Below are 22,605 nucleotides of genomic sequence, written 5' to 3' on the forward strand. Positions count from 1 at the left end.
GAATAGAGTGAATTGGGGAAAAAATGTGGGTTTTACCGGGGTCGCCCTGCTGTCAAAGGATTGAAAAAGGGGTGTGAAGCATTTGGGGTAAACCTGGAAAGTTTTGTGCAGGGCCTGGATGTTTAAAAGGGGGGGCTGTGGTTTGGTTTTGGGGCACCTTTCACCCCGGGCAGCTAGGGGGAAACCCGGGAAAATTTTTGAATGAAAGGTTTGGGCCTTTTGTTGTGTTTTCCCCCTTTTGTGCTAAATCGCACATGCCCGGGGGGGGGGGGGTGCTTTTCTTTTGAGGGGGGGTTCCCTTGGGGGGGAACAGGAATTGGGTGAAGGGGAGTAAGGATGAAAATGTACATGTGTATATTTTTGTATTTTGTCTGTGTGTGTATATTTTATTTTATAAAATTTTAACGTTATGGTTGGTATATCTGTGTGTTTTTGGGCGTTTTATTATATTTCCTTTGTATGTGGGTGGGGTTGGGGCCCTTTTTTTGTTTTGTTTCCTTGCGTACCTTATAAAAATGGGGAGACAGTGACCCAAAAATATAATATATACTAAATAATTTCATTGATATTTTATATGTTTTGTTATTTGCATGAAGGATGTTTTATGTATATAAAATGTGTATATGAAGGGTTTGGGTTTAAAAGTAAAAAGTGAATAAGAGCAAGGTTATTTGGTACAGGGGGGGTTTGGGGTTCCAAATCAATTGGGGAGGTGAAATTTGAATTGGAGAAAAAAAAGGAGGAAGTGAAGTGTTTTAGATTCTTTGGGGGTGGGGGCTTTGGGAGGGTGGAAAACCTTGGGAAACGGAAATGGGAATTTACGGGTGGGGGAGGGGGGCAAAATTTCTGCGGGCCCTTTAAAAATTTTGTTTGGAAATCTGAACATTTTTTCTCGGAAGGCCCCCAAAAAAGGGTATGTTTGAAGGGGGAAAAGTTTTGGGTTTTCCCAACCCTTTTTTTATGGTTGCGAGGCGGGGGTTAAAGGGGTTGGGTTTGGGGGCGCAGGAGGATGGATGTGCTGGAAATTTAGATGTTTGAGGCAATGTAGTGGGTTTGAGGTGGTTTGATCGAGGGAGTAAAGTTTTAAGGGGTAAGAGGAGTGTGGGAAAAAAAAAGGCGTGGTTTTTGGGGAGAGCAGAAGGGGTGTTTTTAAGTGGTTTGGGCACATGGAGAAATGAGTGAGGAAAGATTGACCAAGAGGATATAAGGGTCGGGGGTGGAAAGGGAAAGAGGGAAAAAGGGGAGGGCCCAAATTTGGGGGTGGAAAGATGGGGGTGAAAAAGAAATTTTTTTGTGATCCCGGGGCCTCTAAACATGCAGGAGGGTGAAAGGAGGGGGCCCAAGGAATGGTTGAATTGGGGGAGCGATGTGGGTTTTAAAACCCGGGGGTTTAGGTTTCTGTCAGTGGATTTAATCAAGGGATGTGAAGCGGGTTTGGGGTAAAAACCCTGGAAAGCTGTGTGGTATTTATATTTGCGGGGTGTGGAGTATGTATTTTTCTTTTGTATGGGGGGGGGGGGGCCAAATTTTTTTCGTCTGTTTCCCTTGCGCTTTTCCCCGCAAACGGGGGTCGGGTCAGCGAAAAAGTATAATAAAAAAAAATTTATTTTTTGGTATATGAGTGGTTTTGGGCCCCTTTTTCGTTTTGTTTCCTTTCATACCCCATGAAGGGTGGAAACAGCCAAATTTAAACATAATCAAAAAATAACATAACAATGCAGGAAAAATGTTAAAGCCAAAGGGGCTCCACAAGTATAAAATTTCCCCCCCCATACAGTTTCAAAAAGGGGAATTAAAAATTAGCCCTGAAAAAAAATCACAAAGCTTAAAGCTGGTTGGAGATGGCCATCTTCCTGAGCAATGTGGAAATCCCACTGATGACAGATGGGACTCCTTGGACAGTTTGTAAGTAAGTGAGTTATTATGTATGTATGTAAGTATATGAAAGAGTTAAATACAAAAGTAAAAGATATATGAAAAAAAAGGGGCTTTTTACATTTATTTTGGGCCCTGATATAACATTTAAATTAATGAAAAGATCCCTAAGGGGAATGGGGGGGAAAAAATAAAGGGGGAGAGTTTTTAAAAAGGGTTTTCCTTCTTCATATTATTTTCATTTTCCCCTTATAAATGAAAAAAGATACATGCAAAAGCAAAGGATACATACAAAACGTGAGATAACACATATATTTCCATGGCACTGTATGACAAAGTTAAAGAGTTACATCTCCCAGGAGAGTTGGTGGAAGAAAGATTTTGGAGGGTGTGTCATATAAATTTTCTTTTTCCCATTACAAAATTAAAAAAATAAATGTAAGGATACTGATTTTGTACCCAAAAACATTAAAACTTTAAATATTCTAAAAAGTTTTTCGTTTAAAACTATGATAAAATTTTGTATATCTTACGGGAAAAAAGGGGGGAAATGGCAGAGGAAGGTGAAACCCTCACCTTTTTTAGGTTTCAAAAATACTCCCCTAAAATGTGCCCAAAATAAGCGAAAAAACCAAAGGGCCATACTTAGTTCCCATACAAATGACATAATATTGATGTACATTTCAAATAAAGTCTGCAAAGATTAGCATTACAATTATGACTCCTACTGTGTTCCACTCAGTTAGCTATATTTGAATCACATTATTATTTATTTATTTTTCCAAAATTTGTCCCCTGTTTTCCCACCCTTAGTGAAGTTTTGACAAGGGAAAAAAACGAAAGAATTTGGGATTTAAACCCCCCCACATGCACCCTTTATTTTACATACACGTCACAAAACCCCCATATACATACCCATAAAATCTAATGTATTTCATTTCATAAAACACCCCACCGGGATAAAATTTCATATTTACAAAATGTACATTTAAATTTATACTAAAAACACACACACTTTACATTTATACACAAAGTACATAATTTATATGTCCCCGCCCCTTTTTCATTCCCATCACCACCCCCCCACACATGAAAAAAACAACCACCTCCCCCCGAAAGTGTGCGAGGGGCCCGGGGCTAGGAAAAAGACAACAAAGGCCCCATTCCTTTTACACTCGTCCTAGCTGTTCAAGTTTTTAATGCACCGGGAAAACCCCAGCTCCCCTTTCCCCATCCAGGCCCAACCCCAAAAAATTTCCATGGTTTACCCCAGCGCTTTTAAAAAGGCCCCGGTTCAATCCATTTAAGCACTCGACCCCGGGGGACCAATCGTTCCAATTCACTCTATTCCTTGCACGCCTTTTTTCCCCCCCTGCATGTTCCCGGCCCCCCATCACTTTAAAAATCTTTTTTCACTCCATCTTTCCACCTCCAAATTTTTGGGCTCCCACTTCTCCTCAATCCCTCCGCCCCTTTACACATATATCCTCTTTTCAAAAAAAACTTTCCCCACTCATTCAAACCTGAGACCAAAAACCCTATCAAAACACCTCTTCTGGGTCTCCAACCCCACTCTTTGTATTAACACATCTCTCTTACCCTTTCATCATTTAATTGATCAAAACCCCTCACACCAAAAAAATTGTCCTCAAACCCTCATTTTCCAAACACATCCACCCAATTTCCCCATAACCCCTACCAATAGCCCAAAGCCTCGCAACCCCTTTTTTAACATTGTTTTTAACCACTATTCCTTCAAAATACCCCTATTCATTATTCATTTATTTTATTTTACTTTTTTCCGGTCTCCCGTGTTAGCGAGGTAGTGCAAGGAAACAGACGAAAGAATGGCCCAACCCATCCACATACACATGTATATACATACACGTCCACACACGCACATATACATACCTATACATCTCAACGTATACATATATATACTCACACAGACATATACATATATACACATGTATAAAATTGATTCTGTCTGCCTTTATTCATTCCCATCACCACCCCACCACACAAAATAAAAAAAACCCTCCCTCCGCATGTGCGCGATGTAGTGCTAGGAAAAGTCAACAGAGGCCACATTCATTCACACTCAGTCACTAGCTGTCATGTATAATGCACCGAAACCACAGCTCCCTTTCCACATCCAGGCCCAACAGAACTTTCCATAGTTTACCTCAGATGCTTCACATGCCCTGGTTCAATCCATTTACAGCACGTCGACCCCGGTATACCACATCGTTCCAATTCACTCTATTCCTTGCACGCCTTTCACCCTCCTGCATGTTCAGGCCACGATCACTCAAAATCTTTTTCACTCCATCTTTCCACCTCCAATTTGGTCTCCCACTTCTCCTCAATCCCTCCGCCTCTGACACATATATCCTCTTTGTCAATCTTTCCTCACTCATTCTATCCATGAGACCAAACCATATCAAAACACCCTCTTCTGCTCTCTCAACCACTCTCTTTGTATTATCACACATCTCTCTTACCCTTTCATCATTTACTTGATCAAACCTCCTCACACCACATATTGTCCTCAAACACCTCATTTCCAGCACATCCACCCACCTCCGCATAACTCTACCAATAGCCCATGCCTTGCAACCATATAACATTGTTGCAACCACTATTCCTTCAAACATACCCATATTTTTTATTCATTTATTTATTTTACTTTGCCGGTCTCCCGTGTTAGCGAGGTAGTGCAAGGAAACAGACGAAAGAAGGGCCCAACCAATCCACATACACATGTATATACATACACGTCCACACACGCACTTATACATACCTATACATCTCAACGTATACATATATATACTCACACAGACATATACATATATACACATGTATACAATTCATTCTGTCTGCCTTTATTCATTCCCATCGCCACCCCACCACACAAAATAAAAACCCCCCTCCCCCCGCATGTGCGCAATGTAGTGCTAGGAAAAGTCAACAAAGGCCACATTCATTCACACTCAGTCACTAGCTGTCATGTATAATGCACCGAAACCACAGCTCCCTTTCCACATCCAGGCCCAACAGAACTTTCCATAGTTTACCTCAGATGCTTCACATGCCCTGGTTCAATCCATTTACAGCACGTCGACCCTGGTATACCACATCATTCCAATTCATTCTATTCTTTGCACGCCTTTCATTATCCTGCATGTTCAGGCCCCGATCACTCAAAATCTTTTTCACTCCATCTTTCCACCTAAAATTTGGTCTCCCACTTCTCATTCCCTCCACTTCTGACATATATATACTCTTGGTCAATCTTTCCTCACTCATTCTCTCCATGTGCCCAAACCATTTCAAAACACCCTCTTCTGCTCTCTCAACCACACTCTTTTTATTACCACACATCTCTCTTACCCTTACATTACTTAATCGATCAAACCACCTCACACCACATACTGTCCTCAAACATCTCATTTCCAGCACATCCATCTTCCTCCACACAACTCTATCTATAGCCTACGCCTCGCAACCATATAACATTGTTGGAACCACTATTCCTTCAAACATACCCATTTTTGCTTTCCGAGATAATGTTCTTGACTTCCACACATTCTTCAATGCTCCCAGAACTTTCGCCACCTCCCCCACCCTATGATTCACTTACACTTCCATGGTTTCATCCGCTGCCAAAGCCACTCCCAGATACCTAAAACACTTCACTTCTTCCAGTTTTTCTCCATTCAAACTCACCTCCCAATTGACTTGTTCCTCAACCCTTCTGTACCTAATAACCTTGCTCTTATTCACATTTACTCTCAGCTTTCTTCTTTCACACACTTTACCAAACTCAGTCACCAGCTTCTGCAGTTTCTCACATGAATCAGCCACCAGCACTGTATCATCAGCAAATAACAACTGACTCACTTCCCTAGCTCTCTAATCCACAACAGACTGCATACTTGCCCCTCTTTCCAAAACTCTCGCATTCACCTATCTAACAACCCCATCCATAAACAAATCAAACAACCATGGAGACATCACACACCCCTGCCGAAAGCCAACATTCACTGAGAACCAATCACCTTCCTCTCTTCCTACACCTTCACATGCCTTACATCCTCGTTACAAGCTTTTCACTGCTTCTAACGACTTGCCTCCCATATCATATATTCTTAATACCTTCCACAGAGCATCTCTATCAACTTGATCATATGCCTTCTCCAGATCCATTAATGCTACATACAAATCCATTTGCTTTTCTAAGTATTTCTCACATACATTCTTCAAAGCAAACACCTGATCCACACATCCTCTACCACTTCTGAAACCACACTGCTCTTCCCCAATCTGATGCTCTGTACATGCCTTCACCCTCTCAATCAATACCCTCCAATATAATTTCACAAGAATACTCAACAAACTTATACCTCTGTAATTTGAGCACTCACTTTTATCCCCTTTGCCTTTGTACAATGGCACTATGCAAGCATTCCGCCAGTCCTCAGGCACCTCACCATGAATCATACATATGTTAAATAACCTTACCAACCAGTCAACAATAGTGTCACCCCTTTTTTAATAAATTCCACTGCAATACCATCCAAACCCGCTGCCTTGCCGGCTTTCATCTTCCGCAAAACTTTTACTACCTCTTCTCTGTTTACCAAATCATCTTCCGCACACTTTTACTACCTCTTCTATGTCTACCAAATCATTCTCCTAACCCTCTCACTTTGCACACCACCTCGACCAAAACACCCTATACCTGCCACTCTATCCTCAAACACATTCAACAAACCTTCAAAATACTCACTCCATCTCCTTCTCACATCACCACTACTTGTTATCACCTCCTCACATCACCACTACTTGTTATCACCTCCCCATTAGCCCCCTTCACTGAAGTTCCCATTTGTTCACTTGTCTTACGCAATTTATCTACCTCCTTCCAAAACATCTTTTCATTCCCCTGAAATTTAATGATACTCTCTCACCCCAACTCTCATTTGCCCTCTTTTTCACCTTTTGCACCTTTCTCTTGACCTCCTGCCTCTTTCTTTTATACATCTCCCAGTCATTTGCATTATTTCCCTGCAAAAATGTCCGAATGCCTCTCTCTTCTCTTTCACTAATAATCTTACTTCTTCATCCCACCACTCACTACCCTTTCTAATCTGCCCACCTTCCACACTTCTCATGCCACAAGCATCTTCTGCGCAAGCCATCACTGCTCCCCTAAATACATCTCATTCCTCCCCCACTCCCCTTATGTCCTTTGTCCTCACCTTTTTCCATTCTGTATTCAGTCTCTCCTGGTACCTCCTCACACAAGCCTCCTTCCCAAGCTCACTTACTCTCATCACTCTCTTCACCCCAACCTTCTCTCTTCTGAAAACATCTACAAATCTTCATCTTAGCCTCCACAAGATAATGATCAAACAGTTGCACCTCTCAGCACATTAATATCCAAAAGTCTCTCTTTTGCGCGCCTATCAATTAACACGTAATCCAATAATGCTCTCTGGCCATCTTTCCTACTTACATAAGTATACTTGTGTATATCTCTCTTTTTAAACCAGGTATTCCCAATCACCTGTCCTTTTTCAGTACATAAATCTACAAGCTCTTCAGCATTTCCACTTACAACACTGAACACCCCATGAACACCAATTATTCCCTCAACTGCCACATTACTCACCTTTGCATTCAAATCACCCATCACTATAAACCAGTCTCGTGCATCAAAACATACCCATATACATGGATATATGATATCAATAATAGCCAATCCCAGCCTCAGATGCCTTGGGAGTAAGTATATTCCTCCAGAATGCTATCCATGTCTATCCAGAGACAATGTTATGTCAAAATGAAAAAAACGAATGTATGAGCCAGCAAGACTTTACTCAATTGGCCAAAATTGTCCTAGGGAAAATCTACCATACAGCACATTACTACTATATTCTTCTATTCAGAAAGGACTTGTTGGTATTGCAAGCATGGAAAATATCTACTTAAGAATGGGTCCCACTACTGAATGGGCCCTCGAGTCTTCTACCTTGTGCATCATCCTCTCCAGAGCCCAACTTGCTAGGCACTAGCTTAGTATAAGAATACTCCATACATTTTCCTCATCCTATTCTACCCTATTTTTAAGTTCTCCACCATAAACCTCTACTAAAGCTCCCCAAAGTTGCTTACAGTAATTTTCACCAATAATTACAGGTAATCAAAAAGCCCAAATTTCTTTTACTGTATTCTGTAATAATTTTTCTTTTAATCTTAAACACTGGTCAGGGGCTCTGCTTTTACTGAAGATTAGAGTGAAAAAGTATAACAAAAATCCCATGTCTTCATTACTTTGAATTTTCTTTCTAAAATGTCATATGTAAGGTGTGTATTTTCATAAACTAATTTCTGTATAACAGGGAAGTTCTCCTGTACATATAGAGTACTTCAAATAAACCAGATTATTTAAAGAGTTGCTAAACCTTTTGAAAGTTTATGTCTCCAGAACAATGCATGATGACCCAAATCATATAAGAATACAAACTCTTTAAACATTAAGATGAAGACTCAAAAGAATTCTATAATCATTCATGTATCATGTATGTCCAATCATGCACAATTACAAATTCTCAGTAAGAAGCACACTGACAAAGTGAATGTATGACCTACCTGAACTGTAGCAGTGATAAGATCAAGCACCGACATCTGGATCTGCTTTACTGGTGTTGTCATCTCAAGGTGCAACTCTACTACCTCAGGCTACGGGGAATGAAATTTTGATAAATCTAAGTATTACTTGAAAATACTGTCTTCACACTGATAATAAAGTATGTGATATGATTTTAAGTTCTATAATTACTAAGCTAAAAGAAAAGTACAAATGAATAACTAAGACTTCTTTGTAATATGTACTAGAATCAATGTCTAACAATCCTAATGTCAACCAAAATAATAAGGATACTACACTGGAGCCCTTTCCTTATACTTAATCTCTACATATTCACTGGTAGAAATGACAATTAGGATGAAATGATAAAAATATGCTTATTACAGAAACACACACAAAATAAAAATTCCTGTCATTAATTCCTGTTATCATACTGATAACAAAGGGACAAGGACCTATTACCATAAGGAAGAACAATCAAAATTTTTACAATAGTAACTTAATCATAAGCCTGGCAGAAACTAATATCTTCTCTATGTTATGGGAAAGAAAAGTTAAGGCTGTGATCAGGTCACCCTGAACTCCTCTCTTCACAGGTGGGAAAATCTAAAGCCTCTAACCTTTCCTAATAAGTCAGCTCTCTTACTACTGGTACCATCTTTATTACCAACCTCTGGACTATTTCTGTTAGCCCTTTGTGCTTCTTCATGTGAAGTGACCAAACTCGAGGGGCATACTCTAGTTTTGGCCTTATGTAAGATATGACAGCTTGCTAAATATTTACATATCCATATTCTTGAAAGTAATTCTAATATTTGCCAGAAGACAGTTTATTTACTTACATATATGAAACTCTGGTGACAGATGGTGCTGTTGACTCCCAGGGCTTATTAACACAAATTCATGAAGCTTATTTCTGAATAGATAACAATCATATTGAGGCATTCATTCACCTTGTCCCATCCTCATAACATTACATTTTCTCAGGTTGACTTTCATCAACTATGTGTCAAACCAACTCTGGAGTCTGTTTAGGGTCCCTTATAAGGTGACACAATCCTCCTTACTGTGGATTTGGTTGTATAATGTCTTTATGGATGGGGTGGTTAAAGAGGAATATGCAAGAGTTTTGGAGAGAGGGGCAAGTATGCAACCTGTTGGGGATGAGAGGGCCTGGGAAGTGAGTCAGTTCACAGATGATACAGCACTGGTGGCTAATTTGGGTGAGAAACTGCAGAAGTTGGTGACTGAGTTTGGAAAAGTGTGTGAGAGGAGAAAGTTGAAAGTAAATATGAACAAGAGCAATGTTATTAGGTTCAGTAGGGTTGAGGGACAAGTTAATTGTGATGTAAGTTTGAACAAATTAATTGGGATGTAAGTTTGAATGGAGAAAAATTGGAGAAAGTGAAACGTTTTAGATATCTTGAAGTGGACTTAGCAGTGAGTGGAACCATGGAAGCTGAAGAGAGTCACAGGGTGAGAGATAGGTCAAAGGTTCTGGGAGCAATGAAGAATATGTGGAAGGAGAGGACGTTATCTCAGAGAGCAAAAAGGGTATGTTTGAAGGAATAGTAGTCAGTCCCAACAATATCATATGGTTATAAGGCATAGAGTATAATCAGAGTTGTATGGAGGAGGGTGAATGTATTGGAAATAAAATATCAGAGGACAATATGTGGTGTGAGGTGGTTTGATCGAGTAAGTAATGAAAGGGTTAGAGAGATGTGTGGAAATAAAAAGAGTGCAGTTGAGGGAGCAGTAGAGGGTGTGCTGAAATGGTTTGGACAAATGGAGAGAATGAGTGAGGAAAGGTTGACAAAGAGGATATATCTATCAGAGGTGCAGGGAACAAGAAGTGGGAGACCAAATGGAAGGGGGATGGATGGAGTGAAAAAGATTTTGAGTGATATGGGTTCGAAAATACAGGAGGGTAAGAGGCATTCAAGGGATAGAGAGAATTAGAATATTTCATATTGGGGTCAATGTGCTGACAATGGAATGAACCAGGGCATATGAAACATCTGGGGTAAACCAAGGAAAGGTCTGTGGGGCCTGGCTATGGATAGGGAGCTATGGTTTTAGTGCATTACACATGACAGCTAGAGACTGAGTGTGAACATATGTGGCCTTTTTTGTCATTCTCCTGGCACTAACTCGCTGAAACCGGGGATAGTGATGCTGTTTCCTGTGGGTTAGGGTATCACCAAGAATGGATGAAGGCAAGCAAGTATAAATATCTACATATGTATATATGTATTTGTCTGTGTTTGTGTATGTATATGTGTATGTATTTGGACATATATGTATATATATGTGTATACAAAAGGATGGGCCATTCTTTGGCTGTTTCATGGCACTACCTCGTCGATACGGAAAAGTACCAGGAGAGATTGAGTGCAGAATGGAAAAAGGTGAGAGCAAATGTAAGGCGAGTGGGGGAGGAATGGAATGTATTTAGGGAAGCAGTGATGGCTTGTGCAAAAGATGCTTGTGGCATGAGAAAGGTGGGAGGTGGGCTGGTTAGAAAGGGTAGTAAGTGGTGGGATACAGAGGTAAGATTGTTGGTGAATGAGAAGACACAGGCATTTGGACAATTTTTGCAGGGAAGTAGTGCTAACAACTGGGAGATGTATATAAGAAAGAAGCAGGAGGTCAAGAGAAAGGTGAAAGAGGTAAAAAAGAGGGCAAATTAGAACTGGGGTGAGAGAGTATCATTTAGTTTTAGGCAAAATAAAAAGATGCTTTGGAAATAGGTAAATAAAGTGCGTAAGACAATAGAACAAACAGGAAAATTGGTGAAGGGGGCTAAAAGGGAGGTAATAACAAGGAGTGGTGAAGTGAGAAGATGGAGTGAGTATTTTGAAGGTTTGTTGAAAGTGTTTGATGACAGGAGTGGCAGAAGAAAGAGGGTCAGGGAGAATGGTTTAGTATACAGAGAAGAGGTAGTGAAAGCTTTGCGGAAGATGAAAGCCAGCAAAGCAGCGGGTTTGGATGGTACTGAAGTGGAATATATTAAAAAAGGCGGTGTTCTAGACTATTTGGTAAGGATATTCAATGTATGTATGGTTCATGGTGAAGTGCCTGAGGATTGGTGGAATACATGCATAGTGCCATTGTACAAAGGCAAAGGGGGTAAAGGTTAGTGTTTAAATTACAGAGGTAAAGGTTTGTTGAGTATTCCTGGGGAATTACATGGGAAGGTATTAACTGAGAGGGTAAAGGCATGTACAGACCATCAGACTCAGGAAGAGCAGTGTGGTTTCAGAAGAGGTAGAGGATGTGCAGATCAGGTGTTTGCTTCGAAGAATGTATGTGAAAGTGCTTAGAAAAACAGATGGATTTGTATGTAGCATTTACGGATCTGAAGAAGGCATATGACAGAGATGCTTTGTAGAAGGTATTAAGAGTATATGGCAAGGGAGGCAAGTTGCTAGAAGCAGTGAAAAGTTTTTATCAAGGATATAAGGCAAGTGTACGAGTAGGAAGAGAGGAAAGTGATTGGTTCCCAGTGAATGTCGGTTTGCGGAAGGGGTGTGTGATGTCTCCATTGTTGTTTAATTGTTTATGGATGGGGTTGTTAGGGAGGTGAATGCAAGAGTTTTGGAGAGAGAGGCAAGTATGCAGTCTGTTGTGGATGAAAGGCCTTGAGAAGTGTCAGTTGTTGTTCACTGATGATACAGAGCTGGTGGCTGACTTGGGTGAGAAAGTGCAGAAGTTGGTCACTGAGTTTGGTAAAGTGTGTGAAAGAAGAAAGCTGAGAGTAAATGTGAATAAGAGCAAGGTTATTAGGGCCACAAGGGTTGAGGGACAAGTTAATTGGGAGGTAAGTTTGAATGGAGAAAAACTAGAGGAAGTGAAGCAATTTAGATATCTGGAAGTGGATTTAGCAGAATCAGGGTATGTGAAGCATCTAGGGTAAACCAGGGAAAGTTTTATGGGGCCTGGATGTGGAAAGGTACCTGTGGTTTCGATGCATTACACATGACAGCTAGAGACTGAGTGTGAACAAATGTGGCCTTTGTTGTCTTTTCCTAGCACTACTTCACACGTGCACAGGGAGAGGAGGGTGCTGTTTCATGTGTAGTGAGGTGGCGATAGGAATGGATGAAGGCAGCAAGAATGAATATGTACATGTGTATATATCTACATGTCTGTATATGTATATGAATGCATACATTGAAATGTATAGGTATGTGGACGTTTATGTATATGCATGTGTATGTGGGTGGGTTGGGCCATTCTTTCGTCTGCTTCCTTTCGCTACCTCAATAATGCAGAAGACAGCGACTAAGTATAATAACACTCAAAAAGGTGGTGTGCTAAGTGACAGGGTCAGGGAGAATGATTTGGTAAAAAGAAAAGAGGTAGTGAAAGCTTTGCAGAAGATGAAAGCCGGTAAGGCAGTGGGTTAGGATGGTAAAGCAGTGGAATTTATCAAAAAGGGGGTGACTGTATTGTTGGTGAGGATATTCAATGTATGCATGGCTCATGGTGATGTGCCTGAGGACTGGCAGAATGCTTGCATAGTGCCATTGTACAAAGGCAAAGGGGATAAAGGTGAGTGCTCAAATTACAGAGGTATAAGATTGTTGAGTATGCCAGGGAAATTATATGGGAGGGTATTGATTGAGAGGGTGAAGGCATGTACAGAGCATCAGATTGGGGAAGAGCTGTGTGGTTTCAGAAATGGTAGAGGATGTGTGGATCAGGTGTTTGCTTTGAAGAAAGTATGTGAGAAATACTTGGAAAAACATATGGATTTGTATGTAGTATTTATGGATCTTGAGAAAGCATATAACAGAGTTGATAGAGATGATCTGTGGAAGGTATCAAGAGTATATGGGGTGGGAGGCAAGTTGCTGGAAGCAGTGAAAAGTTTTATTGAGGATACAAGACATGTGTAAGAGTAGGAAGAGAGGAAAGTGACTGGTTATCAGTAAATGTCGGTTTGCGGCAGGGGTGCATGATGTCTCCATGGTTCTTTAATTAGTTTATGGATGGGGTCGTTAGGGAGGTGAATGCAAGAGTTTTGGAGAGAGGGGCAAGTATGCAGTCTGTTGTGGATTGAGAGAGCTAGGGAAGCGAGTCAGTTGTTGTTCACTGATGATACGGTGCTGGTGGCTGATTCGGGTGAGAGACTGCAGAAGCTGGTGACTGAGTTTGGTAAAGTGTGTGAAAGAAGAAAGCTGAGAGTAAATGTGAATAAGAGCAAGGTTATTTGGTACAGTAGGGTTGAGGGACAAGTCAATTGGGAGGTAAGTTTGAATGGAGAAAAACAGGAGAAAGTGAAGTGTTTTAGATATCTGGGAGTGGCTTTGGCAGTGGATGGAACCATGGAAGCAGAAGTGAGTCACAGTGAGGGGGAAGGGGCGAAAGTTCTGGGAGTGTTGAAGAATGTGTGGAAGGCGAGAACATTATCTCAGAAAGCAAAAGTGGGTATGTTTGAAGGAATAGTGGTTCCAACAATGTTATATGGTTGCGAGGCATAAGATATAGATAGGGATGTGCAGAGGAGGGTGGATGTATTGGGAATGACATGTTTAAGATCAACATGTGGTGTGAAGTGGTTTGATCGAGTAAGTAATGAAAGGGTAAGAGAGATGTGTGGTAATAAAAAGAGTGTGGTTGAGAGAGCAAAAGACGGTGTATTGAAATGGTTTGGTCACATGGAGAAAATGAGTGAGGAAAGATTGACAAAGAGGATATATGTGTCAGAGGTGGAGGGAACAAGAAGTGGGAGACCAAATTGGAGGTGAAAGGATGGAGTGAAAAAGATTTTGAGCAATCGGGGCCTGAACATGTAGGATGGTGAAAGGCATGTAAGGAGTAGAGTGAATTGGAACAATGTGGTATACCGGGGTCGACGTATCACAAGGAAACAGATGAAGAATGGCCCAACCACCCACATACGAATATATATACATAATCGCCCATGCACGCACATATACATACATGTACATTTCAACGTATACATACATATACATACACAGACATATACATATATACACAAGTAAATAGTCATAATTGCTGCTTTCATCCGTTGCTGTTGCCATCCTATCACACATGAAAAAGCATTCCCCCACCCATCCACCCTTCAAGTGAGGTAGCGCCACAAAAAGACAAAAAGGCCACATTCATTCACACTCAGTCTTTAGATGTCATGTGTAATGCACTGAAACCTCACATCCCTTTCCACTTCCACGCCCCACAGACCTTTCCATGGTTTACCCAGATGCTTCACATGCCATGGCTCAATCCAATGACAGCACGTCAATCTCAGTATACCACATCGTTCCAATTCACTACATTCCTTGCACGCTTTTCACCCTCCTGTATGTTCAGACCCCGATCACTCAAAATCTTTTTCATTCCATCCTTCCAATTTGGTCTCCTGCTTCTCCTTCCCTCCACCTCTTATACATACATCCTCTTTGTTAATCTTTCCTCACTCATTCCATGTGTATAAACCATTTCAACACACCCTCTTCTGCTCTCTCAACCACACTCTTTTTATTACCACACATATCTCTTACCCTTTCATTACTTACTCGATCAAACCCCCACACACCACAAATTGTCCTCAAACATTTCATTTCCAACATATCCACCTTCCTCTGCACAACCCTATCTACAGCCCATGCCTCACAACCATATAACACTGCTGGAACCACTATTCCTTCAAACAAACCCTTTTTGCTCTCTGAGATAACGTTCTCATCTTCCACACATTCTTCAATGCTCCCAGAACCTTCAACACCTCCCCCACCCTGTGACTCACTTCCGCCTCCGTGGTTCCATCCGCTGCTAAGTCCATTCCCAGATATCTAAAACACTTCACTTCCTCCAGTTTTTCTCCATCAAACTTACCTCCTAATTAACTTGTCCCTCAACCCTACTGAACCTAATAACTTTGATTTTATTCACATTTACTCTCAAATTTCTTCTTTCACACACTTGTGACAGCCACCAGGGTTGTATCATCAGCAAAGAACTGACTCACTTCCCAAGCCCTTTCATCCACAACAGACTGCATACTTGCCCCTCTCTCCAAAGCTCTTGCATTCACATCCCTAACAACCCCATCCATAAAAAAAGTTAAACAACCATGGAGAACATCACACACCCCTGCCACAAACTGACATTCACTGTGAATCAATCACTTTCCCCTTTTCCTACTTGTACACATGCCTTACACTTTGCTCTTCTCCACTCACCAACCCCTGACTTTACTCCCAAGACATTCCCAAACCACTTTTCTCCTTTAACCTTGAGCTTTGTTTCACTCAGAGCCAAAATATCTAGGTTCCTTTCTTCAAACATATTACCTATCACTCCTTTTTTCTCATCCTGGTTACATCCACACTCATCTAAACACCACAATGTGAGACTTCGAGGAGGAGGATGAGCACTCTACACGACTCTTTTTTCTGTTACCCCTTTTAGAAACTTAAATAGAATATGGAAGGATGGAGTGAAAAAGATTTTGAGCAATCTGGGCCTGAGCATACAGGAGGGTGAGAGGCATGCAAGGAATAGAGTGAATTAGAACTTTGGGCTTTACTGGGGTGAAGCATCTAGGATAAACCATGGAAAGGTCTGCGGGGCCTGAATATGCATAGGGAGCTGTGGTTTTGGTGCATTACACATGACAGCTAAAGACTGAGCGTGAACGAGTGTGGCCTTTTTGCCTGTACTCCTGGCACCACTTTGCTGAAGCATGGGATAGCGATGCTGTTTTCCTGTGGGGCAGAGTAGCAACAGGACTCAATGAAGGCAAGCAAGTACAAACACATACATGTGCATGTATGTAATGTCTGTCTGTGTGTATGTACAGATATGTATATGTTGATATGTATATGTCTGTATATGAGTGTATGTGTGTGTTTATGTGTATATATATATATATATATTATATATATATATATATATATATATATATATATATATGTGTGTGTATATGATTGGATGGCCATTCTTCATGTTTCATGGCCCTACGCCGTTCATGTGGAAAACAGCGATTATGTATAATAAAAGGACGTACGGGGAGTGGGGGAGGAATGGGATGTATTTAGGGAAGCTGTGATGGCTTGCACAAAAGATGCTTGTGGCATGAGAAGCGTAGGAGGGGGGCGGATTAGAAAATGTAGTGAGTGGTGGGATGAAGAAGTAAGATTATTAGTGAAAGAGAAGAGAGAGGAATTTGGGCGAGTTTTGCAGGGAAATAATGCAAATGACTGGGAGATGTAAAAAAGAAAGCAGCAGGAGGTCAAGAGAAACGTGCAAGAGATGAAAAAGAGGGCAAATGAGAGGTGGGGTGAAAGAGTATTGTTACATTTTAGGAAGAATAAAAAGATGTTTTGGAAGGAGGTAAATAAAGTGCATAACACAAGAGAACAAATGGGAACATCGTTGAAGGGGGCTAATGGAGATGTGATAACAGGTAGTGGTGATGTGAAGAGATGGAGTGAGTATTTTGAAGGTCTGTTGAATGTGCTTGATGATAGAGTGGCAGATATAGGGTGTTTTCGTGGAGGTGGTGTGCAAAGTGAGAGGGGTAGGGAGAATGATTTGGTAAACACAGAAGAGGTAGTAAAAGCTTTGCAGAAGATCAAAGCCAGTAAGGCAGCGGGTTTGGATGGTATTGCAGTGGAATTTATTAAAGAAGGGGGTGAATGTGTTGTTGACTGGTTGGTACGGAAGGATATTTAGTGTATGTATGACTCATGGTGAGGTGCCTGAGGATTGGCAGAATGCATGCATAGTGCCACTGAACAAAGGCAAAGGGGATAAAGGTGAGTGCTCAAATTACAGTGGTATAAGTATGTTGAGTATCCCTGGGAAATTATATGGGAGAGTTTTGATTGAGAGGGTGAAGGCATGTAGAGAGCATCAGATTGGGGAAGAGCAGTGTGGTTTCAGAAGTGGTAGAGGATGTGTGGATCAGGTGTTTGCTTTGAAGAATGTATGTGAGAAATACTTAGAAAAGCAAATGGATTTGTATGTAGCATTTATGGATCTGGAGAAGGCATATGATAGAGTTGACAGAGATGCTCTGTGGAAGGCATTAAGAGTATATGGTGTGGGAGGCAAGTTGTTAGAAACAGTGAAAAGTTTTTATCGAGGATGTAAGGCACGTATACGAGAAGGAAGAGAGGAAAGTTATTGGTTCTCAGTGAATGTTGGTTTGTGGCGGGGTGCATTATGTCCCCATGGTTCTTTGATCAGTTTATGGATGGGGTTGTTAGGGAGGTGAATGCAAGAGTTTTGGAGAGAGGGGCAAGTGTGCAGTCTGTTGTGGATGAGAGAGCTTGGGAAGTGAGTCAGTTGTTGTTCGCTGATGATGCAGCGCTAGTGCCTGATTCAGGTGAGAAACTGCAGAAGATAGTGACTGAGTTTGGTAAAGTGTGTGAAAGAAGAGAGCTGACAGTAATTGTGAAGAAGAGCAGTGTTATTAGGAACAGTAGGGATGAGGGACAAGTTAATTGGGAGGTAGGTTTGAATGGAGAAAAACTGGAGGAAGTGAAGTGTTTTAGATATCTGGGAGTGGATTTGGCAGCTGATGTAATCATGGAAGTGGATGTGAATCATATGGTGGGGGAGGGAGCAAAAGTTCTGGGAGTGTTGAAAAATGTGTGGAAGGCGAGAACGTTGTCTTGGAGAGCAAAAATGGGTATGTTTGAAGGATTTGTGGTTCCAACAATGTTAAATTGTTGCGATGCATGAGCTATAGATAAACATTGTTGCGAGGCATGGGCTATAGATAGAGTTGTGCAGAGGAGGGTGGATGTGCTGGAATGAGATGCTTGAGGACAATATGTGTTGTGAGGTGGTTTGATCGAGTAAGTAATGAAAGGGTGAGAGAGATGTGTGGTAATAAAAAGAGTGTGGTTGTGAGGGAACGCAAGGAAACAGACGAAAGAATGGCCCAACCCACCGACATACAAATGTATATACATACACGTCCACACACATAAATATACATACCTACACATCTCAATGTATACATATATATACACACACAGACATATACATATATACACATGTACATAATTCATACTGTCTGCCTTTATTCATTCCCATTGCCACCCCACCACACATGAAGTAACAACCCCCTCCCCCCACATGTGCGCGAGGTAGCGCTAGAAAAAGACAACAAAGGCCACATTCATTCACGATCAGTCTCTAGCTGTTATGTATAATGCACTGAAACCATAGCTCCCTCTCCACATCCAGGCCCCACAGAACTTTCCATGGTTTACCGAAGACACTTCACATGCCCTGGTTCAATCCATTGACAGCACGTCGACCCCGGTATACAACTTCATTCCAATTCACTCTATTCCTTGTATGCTTTCACCCTCCTGCATGTTCAGGCCCCAATCACTCAAAATCTTTTTTACTCCATCTTTCCACCTGCAATTTGGTCTCCCGCTTCTCCTTGTTCCCTTAACATCTGACCCATATATCCTCTTGGTCAATCTTTCCTCACTCATTCTCTCCATGTGACCAAACCATTTCAAAACACCCTCTTCTGCTCTCTCAACCACACTCTTTTTATTACCACACATCTTTCTTACCCTATTATTACATTCTTTTTATTGCCACACATCTTTCTTACCCTATTATTACACTCTTTTTATTACCACACATCTTTCTTACCCTATTATTACTTACTCAATCAAACCACCTCACACCACATACTGTCCTCAAACATCTCACTTCCAGCACATCCACCCTCCTACACACAACTCTATCTTTAGCCCATGCCTCACAACCATACAACATTGCTGGAACCACTATTCCTTCAAACATACCCATTTTTGCTTTCCGAGATAATGTTCTCGACTTCCACACATTCTTCAACGCTTTCAGAACTTTTGCCCCCTCCCCCACCCTATGATTCACTTCCGCTTCCATGGTTCCATCCTCTGTCAAATCCACTCCCAGATATCTAAAACACTTCACTCCTCCAGTTTTTCTCCATTCAAACTTACCTCCCAATTGACTTGTCCCTCAACCCTACTATACCTAATTACTTTGCTCTTATTAACATTTACTCTCAGCTTTCTTCTTTCACACACTTTACCAAACTCAGTCACCAGCTTATGCAGTCTCTCACACGAATCAGCCACCAGTGCTGTATCATCAGCGAACAACAACTGACTCACTTCCCAAGCTCTCTCATCCACAACAGACTGCATACTTGCCCCTCTTTCCAAAATTCTTGCACTCACCTCCATAACAACCCCATCCATAAACAAATTAAACAACCATGGAGACATCACACACCCCTGCCGAAAGCCAACATTCACTGAGAACCGATCACTTTCCTCTCTTCCTACACGTACGCATGCCTTACATCCTCGATAAAAGCTTTTCACTGCGTCTAACAACTTGCCTCCCACACCATATATTCTTAACACCTTCCACAGAGCATCTCTATCAACTCTATCATATACCTTCTCCAGATCCATAAATGCTACATACAAATCCATTTGCTTTTCTAAGTATTTCTCACATACATTCTTCAAAGCAAACACCTGATCCACACATCCTCTACCATTTCTGAAACCACACTGCTCTTCCCCAATCTGATGCTCTGTACATGCCTTCACCCTCTCAATCAATACCCTCCCATATAATTTCCCAGGAATTCTCAAAAAACTTATACCTCCGTAATTTGATCACTCACTTTTAACCCCTTTGCCTTTCTACAATGGCACTATACAAGCATTCCTCCAATCCTCAGGCACCTCACCAGGAGTCACACATATATCAAATAACCTTACCAACTAGTCAACAATACAGTCACCACCTTTTTTGATAAATTCCACTGCAATACCACCCAAACCCACTGCCTTGCAGGCTTTCATCTTCCGCAAAGCTTTTACTACCTCTTCTCTGTTTACCAAATCATTCTCCTAACCCTCTCACTTTGCACACCACTTCGACGAAAACACCGTATATCTGCCACTCTATTATCAAGCACATTCAACAAACCTTCGAAATACTCACTCCATCTCCTTCTCACATACCACTAGTTGTTATCACCTCCCCATTAGCCCCCTTCACTGAAGTTCCCATTTGTTCCCTTGTCTTACGCATTATATTTACCTCCTTCCAAAACATCATTTTATTCTCCCTAAAATTTAATGATACTCTCTCACCTCAACTCTCATTCGCCCTCTTTTTCACCTCTAGCACCTTTCTCTTGACCTCCTGCTTCTTTCTTTTATACATCTCCCACTCATTTGCATTATTTTCCTGAAAAAATCGTCAAAATGCCTTTCTCTTCTCCTTCACTAATAATCTTACTTCTTCATCCCACCACTCACTACCCCTTCTAATCTGTCCACCTCCCATGCTTCTCATGCCACAAGCATCTTTTGAGCAAGCCATCACTGTTTCCCTAAATACATCCCATTCCTCCTCCACTCCCCTTACTCCTTTGTTCTCACCTTTTTCCATTCTGTACTCAGTCTCTCCTGGTACTTCCTCACACAAGTCTCCTTCCCAAGCTCACTTACTCTCACCACCCTCTTCACCCCAACTTTCTCGCTTCTTTTATGAAAACCTCTACAAATCTTCACCTTTGCCTCCACAAGATAATGATCAGACATCCTTCCAGTTCCACCTCTCAGCACATTAACATCCAAAAATCTCTCTTTTGCACGCCTATCAATTAATACGTAATCCAATAATGCTCTCTGGCCATCTCTCCTACTTACATACACATACTTATGTATATCTCTCTTTTTACAGCAGGTATTCCCAATCACTAGTCCTTTTTCAGCACAAAAATCTACAAGCTCTTCACCATTTCCATTTACAACACTGAACAAACCATGTATACCAATTATTCCTTCAACTGCTAAATTACTCACATTTGCATTCAAATCACCCATCACTATAACCCGGTCTCGTGCATCAGAACTACTAACACACTCACTCAGCTGCTCCCAAAACACTTGCCTCTCATGATCTTTCTTCTCATGCCCAAGTGCATATGCACCAATAATCACCCATCTCTCTCCATCCACTTTCAGATTTACCCTTATCAATCTGGATTTTACTTTCTTACACTCTATCACATACTCCCATCACTCCTGTTTCTGGAGTAGTGCTACTCCTTCCCTTGCTCTTGTCCTCTCACTAACCCCTGACTTTACTCCCAAGACATTCCCAAACCACTCCTCCCCTTTACCCTTGAGCTTCGTTTCAGTCAGAGTCAAAACATCTAGGTTCCTTTCCTCAAACATACTACCTATCTCTCCTTTTTCTCATCTTGGTTACATCCACACACATTTAGACATCCCAATCTGAGCCTTCATGGAGGATGAGCACTCCCCTCGTGACTCCTTCTTCTGTTTCCCCTTTTAGAAAGTTAAAATATAAATATATAATATATATATATATATATTATATATATATATATATAAATATATATATATATATATATATATATATATATATATTATAACTGTATACTTTCTAAAATGGGAAACAGAAGAAGGAGTCACGGGGGAGTGCTCATCCTCCTCGAAGGCTCAGAGTGGGGTGCCTAAATGTGTGTGGATGTAACCAAGATGTGAAAAAAGGAGAGATAGGTATATGTTTGAGGAAAGGAACCTGGATGTTTTGGCTCTGAGTGAAATGAAGCTCAAGGGTAAAGGGGAAGAGTGGTTTGGGAATGTCTGGGGAGTAAAGTCAGGGGTTAGTGAGAGGACAAGAGCAAGGGAAGGAGTAGCAATACTCCTGAAACAGGAGTTGTGGGAGTATGTGATAGAATGTAAGAAAGTAAATTCTCGATTAATATGGGTAAAACTGAAAGTTGATGGGAGAGAGGTGGGTGATTATTGGTGCATATGCACCTGGGCATGAGAAGAAAGATCATGAGAGGCAAGTGTTTTGGGAGCAGCTGAATGAGTGTGTTAGTGGTTTTGATGCACGAGACCGGGTTATAGTGATGGGTGATTTGAATGCAAAGGTGAGTAATGTGGCAGTTGAGGGAATAATTGGTATACATGGGGTGTTCAGTGTTGTAAATGGAAATGGTGAAGAGCTTGTAGATTTAT

General features: G+C 41.2%; 1 protein-coding gene across 1 annotated transcript in view; it reads right to left on the reverse strand.

Annotated features, from left to right (window-relative positions):
- mei-9 (DNA repair endonuclease XPF mei-9) overlaps positions 1-22,605 on the reverse strand; it is a 739,294-nt gene that overhangs the window by 417,246 nt on the left and 299,443 nt on the right. Inside the window, exon 8 of the mRNA XM_071694005.1 lies at positions 8,533-8,622. Coding sequence (XP_071550106.1) covers positions 8,533-8,622 — 90 coding nt within the window. The remainder of the gene's footprint in view (positions 1-8,532; positions 8,623-22,605) is intronic.

Source organism: Panulirus ornatus, chromosome 4, assembly GCF_036320965.1.
Source record: "Panulirus ornatus isolate Po-2019 chromosome 4, ASM3632096v1, whole genome shotgun sequence".
NCBI lineage: Eukaryota > Metazoa > Arthropoda > Malacostraca > Decapoda > Palinuridae > Panulirus > Panulirus ornatus.